The sequence below is a fragment of the Neophocaena asiaeorientalis genome, unplaced genomic scaffold (assembly GCF_003031525.2).
Source record: "Neophocaena asiaeorientalis asiaeorientalis breed wild unplaced genomic scaffold, Neophocaena_asiaeorientalis_V1.1 scaffold855, whole genome shotgun sequence".
Lineage (NCBI taxonomy): Eukaryota > Metazoa > Chordata > Mammalia > Artiodactyla > Phocoenidae > Neophocaena > Neophocaena asiaeorientalis.
In genome coordinates, this window is record NW_020171823.1 from 262,892 (window position 1) to 288,055 (window position 25,164).

At 40.6% G+C, this 25,164-nt stretch overlaps 1 protein-coding gene across 6 annotated transcripts in view; it reads left to right on the top strand.

Moving 5' to 3' along the window:
• The first annotated feature begins 5,092 nt into the window (after positions 1–5,092).
• Positions 5,093–25,164, top strand: part of LOC112396007 (lysine-specific demethylase 6A-like) — a 164,745-nt gene continuing 144,673 nt past the window's right edge. For all 6 annotated transcript variants that reach the window (XR_003002486.1, XM_024739482.1, XM_024739489.1 and 3 more), the window contains exons 1-2: positions 5,093–5,543; positions 5,736–5,799. Coding sequence is in view for 5 of the 6 variants with exons in the window: in XM_024739482.1 (XP_024595250.1) it covers positions 5,392–5,543; positions 5,736–5,799 (216 nt within the window). In the remaining variant the exon portion in view is untranslated. The remainder of the gene's footprint in view (positions 5,544–5,735; positions 5,800–25,164) is intronic.

Genomic DNA, 25,164 nt, shown 5'->3' on the forward strand with positions numbered 1-25,164 from the left:
GTGGCGCAGTGGTTGAGAGTCCGCCTGCCGATGCAGGGGACATGGGTTCGGGAGGTCCGGGAGGATCCCACATGCCGTGGAGCGGCTGGGCCCGTGAGCCATGGCTGCTGAGCCTGTGCTCCGCAACGGGAGAGGCCACAACAGTGAGAGGCCCGCGTACCGCCAAAAAAAAAAAAAGAAATCGTATCCAATCTAAAGTCTTTTTGATGTTTAAAATTTCTTTATTTTAAATATTTCTTTATTTTAAACATAATTGTTTTAGAATCTGGTTAGCACTTTGGAAATGTTAAACCAATAACAGAAAATTTCACTGAGAAAACTTGAAGATCCTAGTGGCTTTACTCAAGGATTCATTAACTGAGCAGCATCCCACCTAGCAAATACAAAGGAAAGCTATTTAAGACAGAAGGGGGTGGGACAAGAAAGTCACAAACAAAAGAATTATTTCAGGCAAGGTTGTCTTCCTGTGGATGAAGGCAGGAGTCTAACAGTTTGATTATCTTACTAGTGCTGGCCAGGCAATTCCAGACTGAATGATGAAAGGTCACATTTTCTGAGAGAGTCTGAAGCTCAATTAAGTCTTGGTTTAAGACTGGGTGTTAGCACAAGGGATTCCATTTTGGGGCTGTCATTTCTTTTTTAGCAGAAAGTTCTATCTCTTTGCTGACTGAAAAAAAAATGCACAACCTAAGAGTTGAAAATTACGTTTTATTGGGCAGACTTTCTGAGGACTCAAGCCCAGGAGGCAGCCTCTGAAGAGCCTGCTCTGAAGAGGTAAGGGAAGAGCCAGGATACCAAGTAGTGAGAACATCAAAAGATTGGTGTTAATTAAAGAAAAGCAATATCTCAAGTTAACAAAGTTAGCACTTTTTTATGTACGAGAAGATGCGAGGGTCTAGGCTCACTGAAATCATTCCTTTGATATGCAGCTTAACTATATAGAGCCAGTATCCTGTTCTTTCCCATCATGATTCCCATCGCAGTAAACTGCTGGGGGCAGCTGCAGTGGCTAAATGGCAGCAACATCCTTTGCTTACTAATATGGCAGGCAATATTTTTTCATTTACAACTTTAAATTCTAGGCTATTGGATTTAATTTTACTGTTTACTTACTGTAATGGGATTGTTTCCTTGTGTTTTATATACTTTTGCATAAACTCATTTTCTGTATGTATCAGAGCAATTTACCTTTGATTTTTGAAGTCATTCCAGTACGAAGGCCAGGACTAATTTTTATTGACTTTGTAAGGACAAACATAGGTTACAAATCTTCTCATGCAACACTTATTTTCCCACCCCAAAGAAATGCTATAATAAGTTTCCTCATCACCAACCTGGTCTCTTATCTTTCCTTCTTCCAGTCATTTTTTTCTACTAAATATACATCTAACTGAATTTTAAAGGCCTTTTTTTTTTTTTTTTTTTTTTAAGGATCTTTGTTTCTTCTCGTCTTGTTATTAAAATAACACTCCTTAGATTTTGGGACAGCTGCCCCTACTCTCCCTTGCTCTTTGTTGCAGACTCTGCAAGGCAGTAACAAAGATGATGTCAGTATGTTTTTTTTTTTTTTTAACAGTATGAGGACTTTATTATTTTTTTATGAATTTATTTTTATTTTTGGCTGTGTTGAGTCTCCGCCGCTGTGCACGGGCTCTCTCTAGTTGCGGCAAGCAGAGGCCACTCCCCGCTGAGGTGCATGGGCCTCTCACTGAGGTGGCCTCTCCCGTCGCGGAGCACGGGCCCCAGGCGCGCGGGCCTCAGTAGTTGCGGCTCGAGGGCTCTAGAGCGCAGGCCCAGCAGCCGTGGCACACAGGCCCAGAATTTAAAGAACTGAGTATCTATTTTTTTGAGGCAAAAAAAAAAAAGTGTTTTGGTATCTAGCAATATCTGTCAGCCAACTTGCCAATACTTACTGAGCATGGTACGAGTTCTGAGACAGCTCTGAGCTCATTGAAAAGAAACCTCTGTTTAAAAAAAGAAACAATAACCACATCATTATATTTTTCCAGTGCAAGTTGCCTTTTAGTACTAAAAGAATGGTTGAGAGCCATTAGTAGCTCACTATAAACTCTGGTATAATTCTTTAGTGTTCCATTCTAGACTCTTCATGGTCTTGCCTAATTTACAGAATCAAGATTCTTCATTCTCTTGGTTACAGCCATACTCAAGTTCTTGAGTAAATTATTTTTTTTTTTGCGGTATGCGGGCCTCTCACTGTTGTGGCCTTTCCCATTGCGGAGCACTGGCTCCGGACGCGCAGGCTTAGCGGCCATGGCTCGCGGGCCCAGCCGCTCCTCGGCATGTGGGATCTTCCCGGACCGGGGCACGAACCCGCGTCCCCTGCATTGGCGGGCGGACTCTCAACCACTACGCCACCAGGGAAGCCTTTGAGTAAATTCTTGAATTTAACAGAACCCCAACATTCTCTGGCTTATGTGTTTTTACAGGTATGTTTTTGCCTCTGCCTGCAACACATACGCCCACCCACAGCTCCTGCCTATCCACCTCCTCTTTTGCAAGAGCCTTCCTGGTTTCCTTTAGGCTGCCTCAAATGCCTCTTGGTAAGCTCTGCAAAAATTTGGGTAAATTTCATAGCAATCATCCTCTGTATTGCAGACTTTACTTATACAGCTTCCCAAGAAAGGGTGACATGGGAGCAGGGTGGCCTATAGGAGATTTATTTTCGGTAAATGTTCAGTAAATCATGGAATTAAACAGTAAAATTTTGGAAAGCATTTTAAAAATTATTACCTATTTATCTTGAACATTTCCTGTTTTATTGCTGGCAGCTAACAAAATTCCGTGAGCACTTCTTCCATCTCCAATGAAATGATGGCTACAATCCCCAAATTTGTAGATGGTTTTCTACTTGCTCATTTTCTATGCTTGCTTCTATGGTTTTGAAAGGCCTATGAGTGTCTCACTCTCACAGCATGATTTATTTTATTTAGAGATGATACCATACACACTTTGCTCCTGAAGAGGTGAAGAGATTCAGGTCTGTTAGGGAGCAGTTAGTGATGCCTAAGCATGTCAGCTGGCTGTCAACTGTAAAGCTTAGTACCTTAACGCTGAGCATAGGAAGTCACTGACTGCTGCTCAAAAGCATTTTTGGAGATTACGCTGCCATCTCCTGGAACTTTGTCAATGAGTTCATGTGTGAAACTTTTCAAGGGCTAGGGTTACTAGCAGTCTCCATTCCATAAACAAAAGCAGGTAGACAAAGGTTAACAATAATGAAAAGAAGGCAGAGAAGGTTAGAAGACATGTACTTAGAGAAAAGTGTGCTTGTCGGTCAGAGAAGAAAAAGGAAAACCAAAAGCTGAGAAAAGCAGTAATCATCTATTTGGTATTACTTACTGGAATACCGTTTATATTAAAGGTTACCCTTCCTTTCTTTCCTCTTCACTCCCCACCTCCTTTTTTAAAAGAGAAGTATAATAGGATACTTGACCAATCCTTCAAGGAATTGGAGTAAAAATGGAAAGGAACCATAAAAAATGGGACCAACCCATAACCCCAGTAACACAGGGCAACCCATAATTGACTATCTTTCTAGCTACCAGAAATAAAGTGATCACACCATTTATTATTGTCCATAAACCTGCACCTCAAAAGATTCTAGCTTAGAACAAAAAGCAAATTGTTTTTACAGCAAAAATTTCAAACTGAAAGTCTGCTCACTCTTCGCTCTTTATCACTTAAAAAAATTAATTTATTTACTTTATTTATTTATTTTTGGCTGCTTTGGGTCTTTGTTGCTGTGCGTGGGCTTTCTCTAGTTGCAGTGAGCGGGGATCTACTCTTCGTTGCGGTGCATGGGCTTCTCATTGTGGTGGCTTCTGTTGTTGCAGAGCATGGGCTCTAGGCGCATGGGTTTCAGTAGTTGTGGCTCACAGGCTCTAGACCTCAGGCTCAGTAGTTGTGGCACACAGGCGGAGTTGTTCCATGGCATGTGGGATCTTTGCTGACCAGGGCTTGAACCAGTGTCCCCTGCTTAGCAGGTGGATTCTTAACCACTGTGCTACCAGGGAAGCCCTCTACCACTTTTCAATTACAAATCAGTATTTAGTTCTCTTATTGATGCTTATTTATGTCAATGACACAAGCTTCAGCAATTCCCTGGTGGCGCAGTCTATTTTAGACCAAGGGAAATTTATTTACACAAACAAACAAAATCAGGTATTTCTTAAGATACCTATTAAAAATTAGCATTTTTCTACCCTTAACGAGTGGAGGTACAGCTGTAAAAGATCTGTTACATGAAATATTATTATGCAACTTTCCTTTGGAAAAGAGTAATTTTTACAGAGGCCTAGTTTTTCTCACAACTATAGTATTTATTTACAGCAGCTCGGATTAACGCCCCACTTTGGGATAAGTGCAGTAAACAGCAATAGTGTGTGGAGTGCCATTGGGTGGGCCCAGGAGACCGCAGGGAAGACTATTCATTCCCTCCTGACCGACACGTGGGCTGAAATCTTAAGGTCCTTAACCTCTTCTGTTACCACAAGGTTGAAAGGAAACGGGGCAGGGAGAGTCCGGGCCGCGGGGTCGTTATTTCCCAGAGATGACAAAAGTCTCCGGTTCTGGGAGCAGAGATCAGTGCCATACACTAGTTGAAAATAATGTGAACCAGCCCCTGAGGAGTCCCACCGCCATGTAATATCTCGTGCTAAGGGACAGGTAAAGGAGATGTATCCGTACTCGAGGCGCACTTAAGTCCGCCTCGAGGACGCACTTCCTGATCTCATCATTCGCCACCACTGCCTTCCTCGGTCATCTGGGCTACAGAGTAGCGAAGCCTGGACCCTCCCTTTTCAACAAGAGCGTAACTTAATCACCCGAACTTTTTGCTAAATCTGGTGACTACTCTTCGCAACTGACGCGTCAGCTAACCAATTACCAGCGGGAATTTCCTCCCCTTCCGGTCCCCGGTTGGGGCGGCCTCTGGTATCTAGCAAGTTCTGTGGAGCTACAACTGACGTAAGTCAACAAAGGTCATGTGAAAAGAACCGTTCGCGTCAATTGGCGGCGCCAGGCTTTGGGGGTGCTGACGTGACGGCGACTTGGCTTTCGCCCTGTGATACGGTTAAAACAACTTTGTGCTGGTGCTGGCGAAGTTTGTGATTCTAAGAAATTCTTCCATTACAGCGAGGTTCCGCTTTTTCTGCTGTCACCGCGAACCCCGCGATGTGACTCCCGGAGCCTAGCTCCGCATTCCCTGCTTTTGCTGTCACCTTGGGATTTTTCGTCGCCGCCACCTGTATTGGAGGAGGTGGTGGTGGTAAAGTTAGTTTGCCAGTCTCTCGAGGTTAGGGCGTCTTTTCGAGCTCTGGACTGGGGGTTGGTAGGTTTCAGCGTTGGGAGTTTTATATTTATTGCGTTTACATGAAATCTTGCGGAGTGTCGGTAGCTACTGCCGCCGCTGCTTTTGGTGATGAGGGAAAGAAAATGGCGGCGGTAAAACCGAGCAGCGAGACCAAGGAGGGGTCCCTCAGCTTGACAGCCGAAGAGAGCGAGACACTCAGTGGACTGGACAGGTACAGACCGCAGTCATTCACCCAGCTGCCTCCGCACGGGATGGAGCCGCTGTTCTGGGAGACCTGAGCTCGGGTTGCCTCCGGTGGCGGCCCCCAGGCAGCGGTCGCTAATGTCGGAGCCTTGGGGTCAGGAAGGGACGGGTCAGTGGCTTTACCCGAGCGTTAACAAGTCGCGTGTATTTCTTCCCATAGTCGACTCTTTGGGTTCGTGAGCCTTCACGAAGATGGCGCCAGGACTAAGACCCTATTGGTCAAGGTAAGGCATCCTCGGACCTACAGTGTTCTTCGTTCACTCTCTGTGGGCTTTGGCTCCCGCGCCTCCTGAGGCGGGTCAGACCTCGCTGTGGTCGCAAGTGAAAAATTATTTTTGCAAAAAATACTTCGCTTACTGCCTTGCGAAATTCTGAGTCGTAGCCTGAGCAGCACAGAGGGCCGCGCTTTGTGACCAGGCGTAGCAGTAGTTTGGGGGCATTTCCGTTAGAAAATTCAAATTATGTCTGAATTTCAGCATCACAAGATCCTGAACGTGTGCAGTTTAAAAATTTTAAGAGTGTTATATCATTTGCGGTGTGTTTTTCTTTTGCAGTTTTTTCTTTGACGTCTAATTTTAGCTTAGCATTTTAAGCTTTCTTATATCCTTGTTCTCAGAATGTGTAACTTGCAGTACTTTAGAGCGGTCAAGAGTTTAAATTGGGTATTTGAACAATATACTGATTGATACGTGTTTGATCTGAAGTTAAGTGATTTGTTTACTTGTTTGGGTCTAGCTGCAGAGAATATTGCTGTGAATGCCATTTTATGATCGTGTTGTTTCTGGAACCTTGTTACTTGTGTCTGACAGAGACCAGGGAGCTTTCCTTGTTTATTTCTGTGAAAAGTTGTTGTCATTTAGTTAATGGCTGCTCCTGTCGGCCAAGATGGCGGGAAATAGTGGGTGGAGAAATGACGAGGCGAGCTTTGAGGGAGGGAGGAGATAAAAACAGGGAAACAGTAGCAATGAGTAGGCTTTCGCGTCGGCTTGTGTAGCTCGATGGTGCTCAATAAAAACTAAGCACTATTGTTTAAAAGTACAGTTCTTGTATCGTTACCAAGCTTTACAGCAGCATTCATAAACATTGACTGTGCTGTAGCCCATTTAGTTAATCTTATGTAAATGATTGCACAAAAGGCCCTCTAGTTTTCAGTCTCTGGCATTTTCTGTCTCCTGAGCAAAATTTGGTTAAAATGTTTTCTGTTGTCAGTTGGTTCATAAAAGTTGGTAATTGTGCAACAAATATTGCTTCCATTAGATATTTTTTTCTAGCTGAAATCGTTAGCTGTGGATTTCTCATAGTTTGTAATGCAATTGAAAAGGAAATATTAAGTAATTTTCATTATAAGATGTTTTTCCTGCCATGATTCTTATCTTTACTTTGAATTTGTGTAATCAACTTTCTTTTACCTGTAATCTTGCTTTTGTATTTGTTTTGAAGGCAAATAATGACCACGAACTGAACTGTAATTTTTTTTTCACTAAATCTAGTCCATTTGATAAAACTTGAATTAAACTTCCATCATGTAGGTAATAGTTGCTCCATTAAAATGATCACTGGCAAAATAAATATTGATTAGCTCTGATATGATTTAAGCAGCAGTGATTGTTGGTTTTTTAAAAAATTGAGTATGTATTTTATTTTCAAAGTTATTGCAAAACTGAAAAAATTCTGACCTTAGGGGGATGTTATTTTTTTTTTTTTCAGGCATTTTATTTAACTCATTCTAGTGAGAGTGCTGTGGTATTTCATTGTGGTTTAATTTAAATTTCTTTTTTTTAAAAAAACATCTTTATTGGAGTATAATTGCTTTACAATGGTGTGTTAGTTTCTGCTTTATAACAAAGTGAATCAGTTATACATATACGTATATCTTCATATCTCTTCCCTCTTGAGTCTTGCTCCCTCCCACCCTCCCAGAATGTTATTTTATAGCAGTGTGACTTGATCGTTTAACTTAAGGTTGGTCAAGTTGAATATACTGACGGTAATTTGGAAAAGAATGGGCAAATCTATTACTTTGGTTATGATAATGAAGAAAAAAAGTATTGCGATGTTTTATGTGTTCAGAACTTTAAATATCCATATGCATGAGTTCAGATAAATTCTCAAATGTTGGATAGGAATTTGGTATGAACTGTTAAGATACTGTGCAGTATTGGATTTAAATTTTAAGGAACTGTCTTCAATTATTAATTGTGAAGGTGAGCGTGTCTTTCTCAAATTACAGTAACATTTTAATAGTGAGAAGGCTTGAACTTTCATTGTGTCTGGAAGATTTGTAGCTTCATAAAATGTTTGAGTAATGTTTCGTTTTGTTAAACTACTGTAAATGTTTTGAGTGAAATAGAAATAAAAAATTAACTTGATTAACAGTTTTATGACTTGTGAATTCCTACCTCTTCTTAATGAAGACTCATTAACCTTAATATTAAAGTAACTTAAGTGCAGGGGCTTCCCTAGTGGCACAGTGGTTGAGAGTCCACCTGCCGATGGAGGGGACGCGGGTTCGTGTCCTGGTCCGGGAAGATCCCACATGCCGCGGAGTGGCTGGGCCCGTGAGCCATGGCCGCTGAGCCTGTGCTCCGCGAGGGGAGAGGCCACAACAGTGAGAGGCCCGCGTACTGAAAAAAAAAAAAGTAACTTAAGTGCAGCGCAATATTCTGGGCTATGTGAGCAAACTAATGGATCCATCTCTCTCTCCCTTTCTAGCTTTATTGAGTTATAATTGTCATAAACTAAAACTGCTGGTATTTAATGTGCACAGCTTGACAAGTTGGACATATTTCCTCAAAGCCTGTGTTTAAATTAGGCTCTTTTCTCTCAACTTCCCTAGTCTTCAAGGGTGCTTTCTCCCAATGGTTAGCTTCTCTGTCTTTGAAAAAAAATTTTTAAGTGTAAATGTTGTTACGTATCATTAGAATTGTTTAATAATAGACGCTTAAAACTGTGAAATATAAGAATTTTTGAAGGATTGCCATAATATACAGTGTTCAGGATTTTAGATTGAAAAATAAATTAGTAATGTATTGCTTTTAGTAATACTTTAAAAACAAGCTGTAAACAGCTAGTCATTACTTAATCAAAATTTTTGAACTGTCACATGACCTTAACTAGGTTGCAGTTTAACCAGTGCTAACATTTAATCTTATGGTAACGTATATTTCAACATTTTTTTTTTTTGGCTGCAACATGTGGCATGCAGGATCTTAGTAAACCCGGGCTCCCTGCAGTCAAAGCATGAAGTTCTAACCACTGGACTGTCAGGGAATACCCATATTTCAACTTATTTTTAAATGGGTGTATTTTAATTAACCAGGCCTTTTAACAGAAATTAACAGTGACTTTCCTTGCAGTTTAGAAAATGTTTTGGATTGATTTTATGTTGGATAGAGTTGAAATAGAATTGTCCACTGAAATAAAAAATGCACAGCCTGAGAGCTGTGAATTTCAGTTTTATTTGGGGCCTTACTGAGGACTCTAACCTGGGAGACAGCCTCTCAGTCCTGAGGAACTGCTTTGTATAGGTTAGAGGGGAGGTCAGTATGTATCTTGGTAGAAGGTTTATGACTACTCATGAGGCACAAATATCTTAATGATTTAAGTGCTTTTCTAAGTATGGGAAGATTCAAGAAATTGGGTTTATAAAATTTTCTCCTGAAAATATCTGAACTATCTGAAGCCCCGCTTTGCTAGCTTTTTCTAGAGCACAGAGTGCCTCTTGCCTCTTCTCTACCCTTAGCTCTTTTCCATGATGTTAAAGGTCAGCAGCTGCCATGGCTAGTGGCTCAGTCTTTGTAGAGGCAGATGATAAATGACATTCTTTAGTTGACAGAATATTACTAATATAGTGTTGCTTTAAAAGAATGCTGGGGGAATGTAGTCTGATTATTGCTGAGTTACCCATTGCTACTGTTGTTTGTTTAGAAGTATCTTTCTCAGTTTTTAGTCTTATCTCCAGCAGCAGTCCCCAACCTTTTTGGCATGAAGCGCTGGTTTTGTGGAAGACAGTTTTTCCACGGGGTTGGGGTGGAGGATGGTTCAGACTTGCCCGCAGCTCACCTCCTGCTCTGCGGCCTGGTTCCTAACAGGCCCAGGACTAGTACTGGTCTGCGGCCTGGGTGTTGGGGACCCCTGATCCACATCGTGTTATTGAAATTTTGCCTTTTTTGGAGTAATTATGTTAACCAGTAAAAGGATTAGTAGGGAAGTTGTAGTTTGTTTAGTATTCAACAATGTGTGTGGAACTTCCCTGCTGGTCCAGTAGAGTTAAGACTCCATGCTCCCAAGGCAGAGGACCCGGGTTCCATCCCTGGTCAGGGAACTAGATCCCGTATCCCACATGCTACAACTAAGAGCCCTCACGCCTGCATGCCACCACAAAGATCCTGCATGCCGCAACTAAGACCTGGCATAGCCAAATAAATAAATCATACATACATACATATTTAAACACCACAACCAAAAACAATGTGTGCTTTTTGCCCTGAAGGATAGTTTTAGAAGAGTTGGCATTTAAAAGTTTTTGCATAATGGAAGTGGTTTAAAATTGATTGAAGGGCTTCCCTGGTGGTGCAGTGGTTAAGAATCCACCTGCCGGTGCAGGGGACATGGGTTTGAGCCCTGGTCAGGGAAGATCCCACGTGCTGCGGAGCAACTAAGCCCATGTGCCACAACTACTGAGCCTGCTCTCTAGATCCTGGGAGCCACAATTAGTGAGCCTGTGAGCCACAACTACTGAGCCTGCACTCTAGAGCCTGCAAGCCCGTGGGCCTGGAGCCCGTGCTCTGCAACAAGAGAAGCCACCGCAATGAGAAACCCACACACCACAAAGAAGACCCAACACAGCCAAAAATAAATACGTAAAATAAATAAATTTATAAAAATTGAAGCATTCATTTTTCTGGATTTGATCTTAATGCATGGAGAAAAATTTATTAAAATGATTTCAGAAGTAGTTTTTTATACAGTAATATTTCAGTGGTGATATTTAAGGTACCCTTACATTATATGTATTTTCTGTTTGTTGACATTTAAGCATATATTAATTCCCTTTATTTTTTTTTTTTGGCCAAGTCTTGTGTCTTTTGGAATCTTAGTTCCCTGACTGGGGATTGAACTCAGCAAGTGAGGGATGGAAGTGGGGCGGCCCACAGCAGTGAAAGTGCCAAATCCTAACCACTGGACCACCAGGGAATTCCCTATATTCATTTCCATTTTAAGAAAGTTGTTTGGGTTAAAAAAAGTGACAATAGAAACGTCATGTTTTGCTATTTAGAAATTGTCTTTAATTTGAGGCATTAAAATTTATTTTCTTGTTAGGAAAGTTGTATTCTAAACCATTATAGTTTCAGTGCACGTTACTAGACAAAGTTTTGCCTAGGCATTATGTAGGAATGTTAGCATAAAATTTTGGTATAACACTAGTCGTAAAGACCAGAAGAGATTATAGGAAGTGTTTTCATATTTGGGCACAATTCAGAACTGGCAAGTTATAAATGGAAACTTTCTTTTTTTAAAAAAAATTAATTAATGAATTTATTTTTGGCTGCGTTGGGTTTTCATCGCTGCGCACGGGCTTTCTGTAATTGCGGCGAGCAGGGGCTACTCTTTGTTGCAGTGCACGGACTTCTTATAGCCGCTGGCTTCCCTTGTTGTGGAGCACAGGCTCTAGGCACACAGGCTTCGATAGTTGTGGCACTCGGGGTCAGTAGTTGTGGCTTGCAGGCTCTAGAGAGCAGGCTCAGTAGTTGTGGCGCATGGGCTTAGTTGCTCCGTGACATGTGGGATCTTCCCAGAGTGGGGCTCGAACTCGTGTCCCCTGCTTTGGCCGGGGGGTTCTTTTTTTTTTTTTTTGCTTTACGCGGGCCTCTGACTGTTGCGCCCTCTCCCGCGGCGGAGCGCAGGCTCAGCGGCCATGGCTCACGGGCCCAGCCGCTCCTCGGCATGTGGGATCTTCCCAGAGTGGGGCTCGAACTCGTGTCCCCTGCTTTGGCAGGTGGATTCTTAACCACTGTGCCACCAGGGAGGTCCCAATGGAAACTTCCTTAGTTTCAGCTTTTCTATTTAAAAATGAAATTGCTCTATTTATTTTATTTATTTCGGCTGCTTTTGGGTTTTTGTTGTTATGTGTGGGCTTTCTCTAGTTGCAGCGAGTAGGGGCTACTCTTCGCTGAGGTGCAAGGGCTTCTCATTGTGGTGGCTTCTCTTGTGGCAGAGTGTGGGCACTAGGGCTTCAGTAGTTGCAGCACACGGTCTTAGTAGGTGTGGCTCACGGGTTCTAGAGTACAGGCTCAGTAGTTTTGGTGCACAGGTTTAGTTGCTCCAAGGCATGTGAGATCTTCCTGGAGCAGGGATGGAACCCTTACCCCTGCACTGGCAGGCTAATTTTTAACCACTGCGGCACCAGGGAATTCCCGAAGTAGATCCTTTTAGAATTGAATAAAGTGGGGAATATTTGACACTCTTGTTAAGGTATGAATAAAACTGTTCTGTCTGATAGGAATTGTTGTGACTTGGGTCATAAAATTTGTAAGGCTTCACTCATTAAACAGAAATGAAGTTTTAGTGCTTGGCCAATTATGGAATCAGTGCAGACTTTTTTTTTACATTGGGTACATGATTTTTTTATTTTAAAGTTTGTTTTTGCATCGCATCTTGTGATGCTTTGAGCTATTTGCAACTCATGCTAAATAAACGGTACTAATATTTTTGCAGTGAGGTGTCCAGAGGGCTAATTTACATTAAGAAAACTTATAACATTGAGTCGACAAATTAAGGCCTACCTGCACATGTTTACAGGCTGTGGGGTTTGTTTGTTTTGGCAATGCCACATGGCTTGCAGTATCTTAGTTCCCTGACCAGGGATTGAAATCAGGCCACGGCAGTCCTAACTACTGCCGAGTCCTACCACTGAACCACAAGGGATTTCCCTACAGACTGTTGTTAATGTAGGTTATTTAATGATTGCCATCTGTGAACTTACATTGAATCTTCAAATGATTCGCTTATAAATTGAGATAATAAGTCAGAGCAATAAAAACTAAAGTGTGATAAGTGCAAGATTTTTTTAATCTATAGAGGTAATAGATATTTCTGCCTACTGTAGGAGAGGAAAAATCCTTTTCTCTCTACTCTTCTAGGTGGTTGGCTGAAATCCCTTTGTAATAAAAGGTAAATTAACAGGAGAAAAAAAGGAGTTTGATAACATGTGTACCTCCTGTATACATGACAGATATCCAGGAAAATTGAATGACTCCAAAATGGCCCAAGCCACCATCTTAAATACCATTTACAGATTAAGGCAAAAACGATGTTGGGGGTGGGAGGCAAGTTAAGAGGGAAAAAAGCATGGAAACTGAGGTTAAGGTTGTTACATAGATTTAAATCTGGGTTCTGTCTGTTGATGATAGTTTCTTGTGATTTAGAGTCTTCTGTCTCTTCCTGGTACCAAAAGGGAGACATCCTTAGAGTGTTGTTTTCGCTTATAAATGTAAATGTTCCTTATGTTTACAACTGGAAACTCTACTCCATTTTTAGAGATACTCTTGGGTCTGTGGCTTCTCAAGAGTAAACACTTCAGAATAATCCTATCTATGCCAAAGAGGCTTTCTTGGGGTGGCGTATTCTGCTACCTTTCATTATGTTGAGCTTGTTACCCCTTAAGTGTTGTAAGACAAAGACCCCAGAATGTCAGTGGAGAAGGAGAGTATAAAGTGCTTTAAAAGTTCACAGTAAAGATCAGTTTAACAAATTAAAGTTTGAATAGCTCTTTCTCAGTAGGAGTTTCTTGGTAATTGTTTTCTTGATTTAGAGCATATCGAAGCACTTTCTAATATTATTTTAAAAAGCCTAGTTTACTTTTTTTTTTTTTTTAAAAGCGTAGTTTAAAATTAAGATTTTAGCTCTTAGAAACTTAAAGGATAATCTGTTCTAGGCTCTGTTCCTCTCTGGGGTCATTTTGTAGTAATATTTACTTATGCTATAGTTTTTTATCTTGAGACTTTTTAATGAGTATTCATTGATCAGTTTAAGAAGTTCTCTGACAGATTTTTGGAAGGATACTTGGGAATATTTAATAATGGTCATCTTGGACTCATATTCCAGGGCTGATTTACATTATGTTCCCACCCCATCTCCCCTTTTTTAACATGGCCGTATATAACTTAAAATACACCTTAAAGACTGTGTTAGTCAGTACCCAGGAGTACAGATTTTATATATACCTAGAAGTGGATTTGCTGAGTCATACGGTAATTCTGAGTTAAATCTTGAGGAACCAGTTGTTTTCCACATCTTTTTTTCCTTTTTTTGGCTGCACTGTGTGGCATGTGGAACTTCCTGGACCAGGGATCAAACCTGCGCCCCCTGCAGTGGAAGTGCATAGTCTTAAGCGCTTTTGTTTTCATAGTTTACCATTTCCGAGCTTTTTGCTTGGATTCAGAGTTATCTTTTATAGACATGCTGTAGTTGGCTCTTTCCCAGGTCCAGTCTGGCATCTCTGACATTTGTTTGGAATGTGTATACCGTTCACATTTAGTCTCAACTTAAGGATACCTACTCCTTTATTTGCTTCCTGTCTCTCTCATTTTTTATTTCTGTAAATAATTAATTAATTAATTAATTATTTGGTTGCACTGGGTCTTAGTTGCAGAAGGTGAACTCCTTAGTTGTGGCTCACTGGCTCCTTAGTTGTAGCACATGGGCTCCTTAATTGTGGCATGTGAACCCTTAGTTGCGGCATGCATGTGGGATCTAGTTCCCTGACCAGGGATCATACCTGGGCCCCCCTGCATTGGGAATGCCGTGTCTTACCCACTGTGCCACCAGGGAAGTCCCTCCTTGTTGTTGTTTTTTTTGTTTTGTTTTGTTTTTTTGGTGGTACGTGGGCCTCTCACCGCTGTCGCCTCTTCCATTGCGGAGCACAGGCTCCGGACGTGCAGGCTCAGCGGCCATGGCTCACGGGCCCAGCCGCTCCGTGGCATGTGGGATCTTACAGACCGGGGCACGAACCTGCGTCCCCTGCATCGGCAGGCGGACTCTCAACCACTGCGCCACCAGGGAAGCCCCCCTCCTTGTTTGTTTTTTTTTTAGTTGTATCTTTTAAAATTTATTGAAGTTAAATTCACGTAGTATAAAATTCACCACTTTAATCTGTACAGTTTAGTGCTTAATACTAGTACATTCAAAATGTGTGGTTGTACTGTTACCTGATTTTGGACATTTTCATCATCACCCACCAAACAATCCCAGCAATTGCTACCCATGGCCCTTCTCTGCTCACCCCTTAAGAAACAAACAATATGTGGCCTTTTATGTCTGTTTTTTTTCAGTTAGCATAAGGTTTGCAAGGTTCATCTATGTTGTGTATCATGTATCAGTACTTCATTCTTGTTTGTGGCTAATATTCCATTATGTGGATATGCCACATTCTGGTTATTTATTTATCCTTCGATGAACATTGGGTTATTTTCAGTTTTTACCTGTTATGAATACAGTAACCCCTTGCTTATTCCTAGTTTTGCTTCTCTGGTCTCAAGTTACCCCCAGTCAGCTGCAATCCAAAAATAAATGAGAAATTCCAGAAATAATTCATCAGTGTTAAATTGTGTGCTGTTTTGAGTAGCACAATGAAATCTCTCCCTGTCTTGCTACCTCCTGTCCAGGGTGTGAATCATCCCTTGTCCAATGTATCCATGCTGTAAATGCCACCCACCCCATAGTCACTTAGTAGCCCTCTCAGTTATCAGATTGACTGTCCTAGTAATTATGTTCAAGTAACCCTTATTTTACTTATTAATGGCCCTAAGTAGAAAAGTAGTGACTCCAGCAGTTTATAAATTAGGCACAGTAAGAAAATATCCAGATTGCAATGTTTGTTACGTATGGTATTGGGAAAAAACCATAGTACAGTAAACCTTTGAAAAACATAGGTTTGAACTACAGAGTCCACTTAATTCTTTTTTACACAGTTAATATGTATAATACTATAGTGGTACATGAATGGAAGTTGGTTGAATCCTTGAGTACAGAACTGGTGATAGGAAGGGCCAACTGATGGTGAACTCATACTTGGATTTTTGACTACTTGGGTGTTGGTGCCCCTAACCCCTGCATTGTTCAAGGGTCAGTTGTGTATATAGGCTTCAGACATCCACTGGGGTCTTGGAACATATCCCCCAACTGTAAGGGTGGACTACTGTAGTACATTTTGTTGATGTTCCTCCTGCTTTTACAACACATTACTTGTGTGGTAGGTATCAGTTCTAAACATGGAATATGTCATTGCACTGCCTTCTGATCTCTGGTTTTAATGATGAAAAGCCAGGCAGTAATGAGATCATTTTCTGCCTCTCAACACAGTAAGTCATTTTTCTGTTGTTGGTTTAAAGATGTTTGATTTGTTTTTGGCTGTTAACAGTTTGCCTGTGGATATACCTACGTCTAGTTCTGTTTAGTTTTAGTCTCTGGACTTTCTTTAGCTTCTTGGATCTGTACTTAATTTTTCAAAAATCAAAAGTTGCGGGGTTCCTTGGTGGTCCAGTGGTAAAGAATCCACCTTCCAATGCAGGGGATGAGGGTTTGGTCCCTGGTCAGGGGGTAAGATCCCACACTTGAGTGCCACAACTACTGAGCTTGTGCGCCTCAACTAGAGCCCCCATGCTGCAAACTGCAGAGCCGACGTTCTTTGGAACCCGCGTGCCACAGTTACAGAGCACACACCCTGGAGCCTGTGCGCCATAACTAGGGAAGAGAAAACCCACATGCTACAACTAGAGAGAAGCCCGTGGGCCACAGTGAAGAGCCTGTGTGCTGCAACTAAGACCTGACACAGCCAAAATAAAAAAAAAATAATAAACAATAAATAAATCTTTAAAAAAAAGAAAGAAAAGTTGGGAAGTTTCTGTGGTATTTACTTGAAATATTTTTCTATACCCTTTTCCTCTCCACTGGGATTCTCATTACAGCTAGGTTGTAATGCTCGACATTATCTCTACAGGTGTCAGAAGCTCTTTTTTTAAAGTTAAGTATTGTAATTGTTTTGGATTGGACAGTTATATTGCTGTATGAAATGTATTTTAATGGCTCTTGCTTATTTCATACTTTCTGTTGAGCGTATCAACTTTAGCTTTTCATAAAAATAATATTTTTAGCTCTAATTTCTGTCTGCTTTCTTATGACTTGTGTTTAGATTCTGCATGTGTTTATTAATTTGAACACGTTTTCTTTTATTTTTTTGAACACAATTTTATTTAATTTATGAATATGTTTGTAATAGCTCTTTTGAAGTTTTTGTGAATACAATATATAGATTCATTTGGGGTCAGTTTCTGTTGACCTTTTTTTTCTTCTTTTGATTAATACAGGTAATACTTTCTTCTCTTTTTATGTGTTCGGTAATTTTTGAGTAAAAATAGGACATTTTAGATAAGTATTATAGCAACTTTCTTTGAGGGGGGCTGGATTTACAATGTGGAACTGTCTTCTCTGTGAACATCTGCACGATATTAAAAAATTTTGTTTTTCTGTTTTAGCTCTGTAGAAGTTGTCTTACTGTCTTCATAGTCCATAGTTGGCGCAGAAATTTTAAGACACCTCAAACCCATGAACCTTCTGTTCTGTGCAGGATAATTATGTGTGGCTTGCAGAACATATTAAAAGTTGCAGTTTTTAAAATTTATTTTAATTTTGGTTGCGTTGGGTCTTTGTTGCTGCAAGCGGGTTTTTTCTCGTGGTGAGTGGGGGCTACTCTTGGTTGCGGTGTGAGTACTTCTCATTGCGGTGGCTTCTTATTGCAGAGCATGGGCTTAGGTGCGCAGGCTTCAGTAGTTGGGGCACATGGGCTCAGTAGTTGTGGCTTGTGGGCTCTAGAGCGCAGGCTCAGTAGTTGTGTCGCACGTGCTTAGTTGCTCCATGGCATGTGGGATATTCCCAGGTCAGGGATCGAACCTGTGACCCCTGCATTGGCAGGCAGATTTTTAACCACTGTGCCACCAGGGAAGTCCCCAAAAGTTGCAGTTTTTAAATCTCCCTTGACTTTCACTTGAGGCTGTCTTGGATCTTTCCCTTACATGTGTACTTTCTTACCAGCCATGATGTGCTTATGTGCTGCTCAACTCACACTGAGGCTGCAAACTAAAGCTAGAAAAGCCATGAGTTTTTGTCACCCACTGTCATATTTGTTACTTTTACCTTGTATGACTATGGGTTTTCACTAACTTCCCATTCACATTTGACATTTTATGTAGCAAAGCTGCTGACTTCATATCTGGTAAGTATACATTCTATAGTTGAAGCTTTAGCAGCTTCTCCAGAATAAAAGGTTCTTAGTTGTTTTTCTTTAATCTCTTTCCAGTGTCCTGAAATTAATGTTTTTGTAACTTTCAAGATTGTATTTAAATTTTTTTCCTTTTCTTCCTTTTTTTTTTTTTTTAAGAGGGTATTAATTATCCTGTTAAATGGTGCCCTTACTGGAGTACTTTTTTAGGATACTGCATTTTGTGATAGGGAAGAAAATTTATATGTAGTTCTTGGCATTGGGCCTGACACAGTGGCAGTTTATTACAAGTAAAATGTTATATTGGGTGCTTCCTGGTGGCACAGTGCTTGAGAATCTGCCTCCCAGTTTGGGGGACACAGGTTTGAGCCCGGTCTGGGAAGATCCCACATGCCAAGGAGCAACTAAGCCCATGCACCACAACTATTGAGCCTGCGCTCTAGAGCCTGCAAGCCACAACTACTGAGCACGTGTGCCACAACTACTGAAGCCTGTGTGCCTAGAGCCTGTGCTCCAGAACAACAGAAACCACCTCAATGAGAAGCCCATGCAACGCAACGAAGAGTAGCCCCTGCTTGACGCAAATAGAGAAAAACCGCACACAGCAACAAAGACCCAATGCAGACAAAATAAATAAAATACATAAATTAAAAAAAATATATTATTTTGGAAAAGACATTTTAATTTGAACTCAGGCAGTGGTTTAGAAACGAAGGGGACAATTTTAAGAGATTTCTTGAAACACACTTTCTTTTGGTTTTTTAAATATACTACTTGCATTGACTTCATTTCTGATTACACTTGAGTGTCCTTTGCAAATTTACTCCTTTCCTTCCTCATTAGATTATGTTTGATAATATAAACCAAATGATATATATTTAAAATGTGTAATTTGTTGCAATTTGTTAATATGCAATTTGGTATGTATATAAATATGAAGCCACCACTGAAAGCAACATAGTGAATATAGCCATCGACCTCTCAATTTTCCTGTGCCCTTTTGTAATCATTCTCTTTTTACCACTGCTGCCCCATTTGTCATTATATAGTCACTGATATGCTTTTTGTCACTAAAGATTAGTTTCGCAGTTTATAGAACTTTCTATAAATGGAATTATACAAAGTAAACCGTTCCAGTATTTCTTCTCTCCCTCAGCTTCTTTTCAGGTTTTTTGATTTTGTTCTGTCAGTAGTTTATTCTTTGGAAAACTTGAGCATCTTATTGCTTGCTTCTCTGTATATGTTCTTTGAAGTGCTTGTTCAACTCTTTCCATTTTTGAAAGTTACTTTTTTTTTACTCAGATTTAGGAGTTAAAAAAAATATATTTTGGTTTGGATTCTTTATCTGATAAGTAATCTGTAAAACATCTCTCCCATTTTGTGTATTTGTTCTCCTTATATTAGTGTGTTTTGAAGAGCAGAAGTTTGCAGTTTTCATAAAGTTCACTTTGTCTTTTTTATTCTGTGGATTGTGCTTTTCTTGCTTTATTAAGGATGTCTTTACCTAAGTTAAGGTAAAAGAGGTTGTCTTCTTTGTTTTCTCATGAATGTCTTATTATTTTATATTTTACCTAGATGTGTGATCTGTTAGTAATTTTATGCATGTAATATGTCAAAATTCTCATTTTTAATTTTCTTAAAAAAATTTTTTTTTAATTTTGATGATGTGGACCATTTTTAAAGTCTTTATTGAATTTGTTGCAGCATTGTTTCTGTTTTGTGTTTTAGTTTTTGTTTTTTGGACTGCGCTGGGGCTTCATTGCCACGTGTGGCCTTTCTCTGGTTGTAGTGTGGGTGGAAGACATTGTGTGAGGGCTTCTCATTGCAGTGGCTTCTCTTGTTGCAGAGCACGGGCTCTAGGGCTCCCGGGCTTCAGTAGTTGTGGCTCGCAGGCTCTAGAGCGCAGGCTCAGTAGTTGCGGTGCACGGGCTTAGTTGCTCCTTGGCATGTGGGATCTTCCCGGACCAGTACTCGAACCCGTGTCCCCTGCATTGGTAGACGGATTCTTAACCATTGCACCACCAGGGAAATCCCAATACTCTGGTTTTTTTGGCCCTGAGGCATGTGGGATCTTAGCTCCCGGACAGGGATCAAACCTGCACCCCCTGCATTGGCAGGCAGAGTCTTGATACCGAAAGCTCAGCCTCTTGTTCACTGGTGCCGAATCAAATCTCAGAGACAGAGTTTTGGATGAAGTAGAAAAGGATAGTTTTATTAGTTTGCCAGGCAAAGGGGGACACAGCAGGCTCTTGCCTCGAAAAACTATGTGTCTCAAACCCAGAATTTGTTGAGGCATTTTATGATAATGCTTCCCAAGGGTGGAGTTGCTGAGAAGTTTAGGGTATGTGCAGGGTCTCAGATGATATAATTTTGATGAGCTTTTTTGGTCCCTTTAATCTTGCCTCAGGTGGTTTATTGGCTGCTCCTCCCTTGATTAGCAACTGCTTGAATCTGCCCTTTGGGACTCATTGGAGGTCTTGAGGCTGGAGTCTTGCCTACAAGAAATGGGGGAACAAAAAGGCCTCCTTGTTGCTGGTACCCAGAAACCCCACAGGGCCCTGCTCAGTTTCATTCTTAACCATTGGACCTCCAGGGAAGTCCCCAATAAATGGATTTTCAGTTGTCCCAGCACCATTTGTTGAAAGGATTACTCCTTTTCCAATGGATTGGTTAAGCTTATTCCTAAATATGCTCTGTTTTCATTTTCATGCAATTTAAAATACTGTCTAATTTTCCTTTTGATTTCTTTTTTGACCCAGGTTTATTTATAAATTTGCCATTCAGTCTCCAAATATTATGGTGTTTCCAGAAACCTTTATGTAATGTTAACAAAAAAATTAGTAGTCTAAGAAAGAAAAGGAAAATCTTCAAGGCAACCTGAGGATTATAACTTGGGAGACAGTCTTTCAGAAAGCTCTTAGGATCGTTTCACCTGACAGAAGTCAAGGCACAGTTATCTAAGTTTTCATGACAAAAGTTATATATCAGAGTAACATTTTGACAGTTTACATAGTCCAACAATGCAAGTAGTGGGTTATTGTAACCCTTTACAAGATTGAGGAAAGTGTATTACCCAAGAAATTACTTGCCTAGTGCCAGGAGAAAATTCCTTTTTTTTTGGTGAGCAGGTATCCCTGTGCCTCTAAGGGGATCTAGTTAACATATAGTATAGATGCACAAGCACATTAAAGGGGAAGCGGTATTGGCTCTAGTGGCAGAGAAGATTTTATGTTAAATTTTTCTTATCTTTAAAGTAATTTTGTTTCATCATTACTGGTTTTTAATTTAATTCCTTTGTTGTTAGAGAATATTCTTCATATGAATTTAATTCTTTTACATGTATTGAAATTTATTTTATGATCTTTTTTGGTCCATGTTTTGCCTGCACTGGAGAGGAATGTGTATTACTGTTGCTGGGTGGAGTGGTCAATGGATATGAATTAGGTCAAGTTGGTTGACAGTATTTTCAAGTCTTAACAATTCCTTTTTTTTGGAGGGTGGTCTTTTTCAGTCCATCATTTAGATAGAAAGATGTTATATTGTCTGGCTATAATTGTTGGCTTTTCTGATTCACCTCATATTTCTTTTGCTTTTGCTCCATGTATTTTGGGCACCATTTTTAGTTGCATGGAAGTTCAGGACTGTTATGTCCTCCTGGTATCAGATCTTTTCATCATTATTAAATTACTCTCTTTATCTTGGTTATAGTCTTTATTTTGAAATGAAAGTGTTACCTGAAAACTGGGTTTGCTTCTTGGTGGATATCAAGCCAAAAGGCGCAACAAAGCCAAAGACTGATGGAAGGGTTTGTTACTTGCAGCAAGTAAGGAGAATACCTGGGATCTTTCCCAAAGCAATGACTGCAGAATTGGGGAAATTTTAAGTTAAAGGTACACGCATATTCTTGAAGGGGCTTGACAAAAGAGACTTGGGCAAATGTTGATAGAATTTAAGCTTTAGTTTTAAAAAATATTCACAACCTAAAAGTTGAGAGTTATGTTTTATTCAGTGGGAATTTTTAGGACTTCAGGCCTGGGAAGCAGCATCTCAAGTAGCCCTGAGAGAACTGCTTGAGGAGGCGAGTGGGGAGCCAGATGTTTTGCAACAAAGAGCAGGTGTAACAGGGAAGAGCAAAATCAGACTCCACTTTGCGTCTGTTTCATTGACTTTAACCTTTGCTTTTCATTGCTTTTGTTAATATAATCATACTAATGTCCTGCCTAAGGGAACCGTGCCCCTCTGCCTGAATGTTGAAGTGCCTTTGTTCAGTTCACGGGGAGACACTCTGACCCTGCCCACCTGTGAATGGCTGCAGAAAAGAAGAAATTAACACATCCCTTCCCGATGCTGGCCAAGCCAGGCAAAACCAATGCGCTTTAACTTTACTTTCTCACTTCCTCCCCATCTCTGTTCTGTAAAAGAAACTGGCAAACAGAGTCCAGTAAGATGGTGTTTCAGGGACCCTAGTTCTCCATGTTCTTGGTCTGCCGGCTTTCCAAATAAAGTCGCATTCTTTGGCTCAACACCTTGTCTCCTGATTTATTGGCCTGTAACAAATTTGGCTTAGCCAGCCAGGAGCCTCGCTGCCTGTGGCTAACTGGTCCTGGTCAGGCGATATTGGGGCAAGTCCCTAGCAGCTGCCGGGACCATGTGTCCTGAGGATCTTCCCTTCAAAATTCCCTGAAGCAGCACTGGCTACCCCAGCCCTCGGCAGTTGGAGCAAGGAATCGGCAAACTTCTGCGAGTCAATGGACTCGCATTTGGAGGGTAAGTCGCTCCAGTGTGCATACAGGGAACATGTTCCCCCCTCAATTTGGGCGTTTCTTTTATGGGACAAGCCAGTTTGGTTGGGGTATCCTGTTAGAGAGGGGAGTTGCTCTTGGACTCTACCTGACTTGGAACTGGTGTGTTGGTTTTGGTTTTGTGTGCATCACTATTGGAATTTGTGCTTTTTGTGTTGCAATTTGTCTGCGTCTTTTGTGTTTTGGTGTTATCAAACTTATAAAAATGGGAAATACTCCATCTATCCTGAAGGGAAGCCCTTTGGGGTGTATAGTAGATAAATGGGCAAAACATAGCCATGAGCCTATGCCTAAGAAAGACCTGATATACTATCATAATAGGGTGTGGACCCAATATATGTTAGGATCAGAAGGGCAATGGCCCCTGAGTGACTTACTCAATTATTATCTGATCTCACAGTTAAAAGTATTTTGCAAAAGAGCAGGGAAAGGATGAGATTCCGTATGTTGTAGAAGCCATTGCATCAGGAGGAAAAGGACTCAGAGGGCTGCCACCTTATGGTGTAGTAATCTGAAAGGAAATCCAAGGGGGAACCTGTTCTACAGGGCAAAGAGGGAGGAAATGAGAGTGGGAACATGTTACTCCAAAACCTAAACTCCCCTCTGGCCTATCCAGCTCCTCCACTGGCCAAGAAGCCTGCACTGGCAGTTCTTCCAGCTGCTCCCCCAAGCTGCCAACATATTCACTCCTTTCACCGCCTCCTGTTTCCCCTACCCATGGGGATCAAACAGAAGTTTCTGTGATAACCCCCAAGGCACAGGGACATCGTTTAGTATCACCGTCAAAGACCCGACAGGGCACCCAGTTTGGACCAGGATCTACTTCTGTAGCAGGACAATCTCCCTTGCACTGATATCCTGTTAGGAGGCCAGGGGACTCCCTTAGACTTGAGGCGTCCAATTCTAATTTCCCCACAGGAGCTCTGAGTAACTTTGACAGTGGGGAACAATTTGATTGACTTTCTAACAGATAAGGGTGCCACATGATCTGTGATAAACACCAAGGTGGCACAGAAAACATCCCAGTCATAGGAGTTTCTGGAGAAGTACAAAACCATTCATTCTTACAACCTCTAGAATGCCATCTAGGAGACCTCACCCTGAAATACAGCTTCTTATATGCCAGAGTGTCCAATCCCCCTTTTTGAGAAGAGATTTCCTTTGTAAATAAAATGCTTAAGTCACTTTTTCACCAGGACAGCTTGACATCAGGGTCCCACCGGAGCATGCTTTAAGCGTATACATGCTACTCATGGAAACCCCAGAGAAGGAAACAAAATCTTCCTAGAAGAAACTTGTCTGTGTCTTTGAGATAGAAATGTCCTATCTGGTCTTCTCAGGAACTCTCATCTCTGCCATCTTTTTAAAATGCAAATTTTGAAAAGAAGGTAAAGTAATTTAGAAATTGACTTGTGAAGGGTAAATAGAAATCCTAAGTGTCTTTTCTGTAAATGAAAAGATTTAACAAGTAAGCTTGATTTGTTCCATCTACCAGAAACCCAGCTTTAATGCAATGTCTTTTGTAAATTGATGGGTTTTACATTGCATTACCTGACTCAGGGCTGACATTCTGAAATGAGAACTATGAGGTCTGTCTGTTTGTTTGTATGTTTGAATGTGTCTTTGTCTTTGGATTACATTGTTGATGTTGATTTGTGGATGAGCTCTGTTAAACTGGCTTAAAGGAAAGTAAGCGCTTACAAACCAAACAATTCTAAATACAAGAGAAATTAAGCTAAATGAGTTTCAGGTTCATGTGAACTAGGAAATATTTAGTATTAAATTAATACCTGGTATTGATGTTTACGTTTGTTGATGCAATTAATATAGACATGTCTTTAGAGGCATCAAGTATAATACTTTCAGTGCACCTAGGTTTAATAGAACTTAAATGAAATCTTGTTATATCTGTTGCAGATTTGTCAGCAAGAAAAATCGCTTGATGTGATTTAACGAAAGTAAATGTAAACGAGATAAGAGCCTTTAGGTAAACTCTATAGGAATAATTATGTTCTGAAAATGATCTAAAAGTCTCTCCAGATTTCGGTAACTATTACTTGCCTCTTGGTCTTCACTGGAAAGTAAGATTTTTAAGAGTTGGGGATTCTAATTTAAATATATATTTAAAGCTACTGAAAATAATAAAACATTTCAGTGTAGAGTATGTAAGCGAGGTGTATGTTTTGAGTAAAAGGAGTTTTATGCATGGTCAGGCTGAGATTAACGTAATTGAGTAAATGAATTTTTAAAAGTAAGCTGATGCAAAACTTGAATTTGGCTTTTCTCTCTGTTAAGAGGACAAGTTTTCTTAAAATGTTGAACTGCCTTTGATAACAGGTTTTAAGTTTCTTTACCTTCGAAGTGATTAATTCTGTATTTGCCTTTGAAATGTTTTACTGTTGCTTTGGTTAAGTAACTATTGTTTCGCAGTGACCTATGATCCTATCTGACTGAGTGTTCTAAACCCTTTTATATATATATATATATATATATATATATATATAGTATTT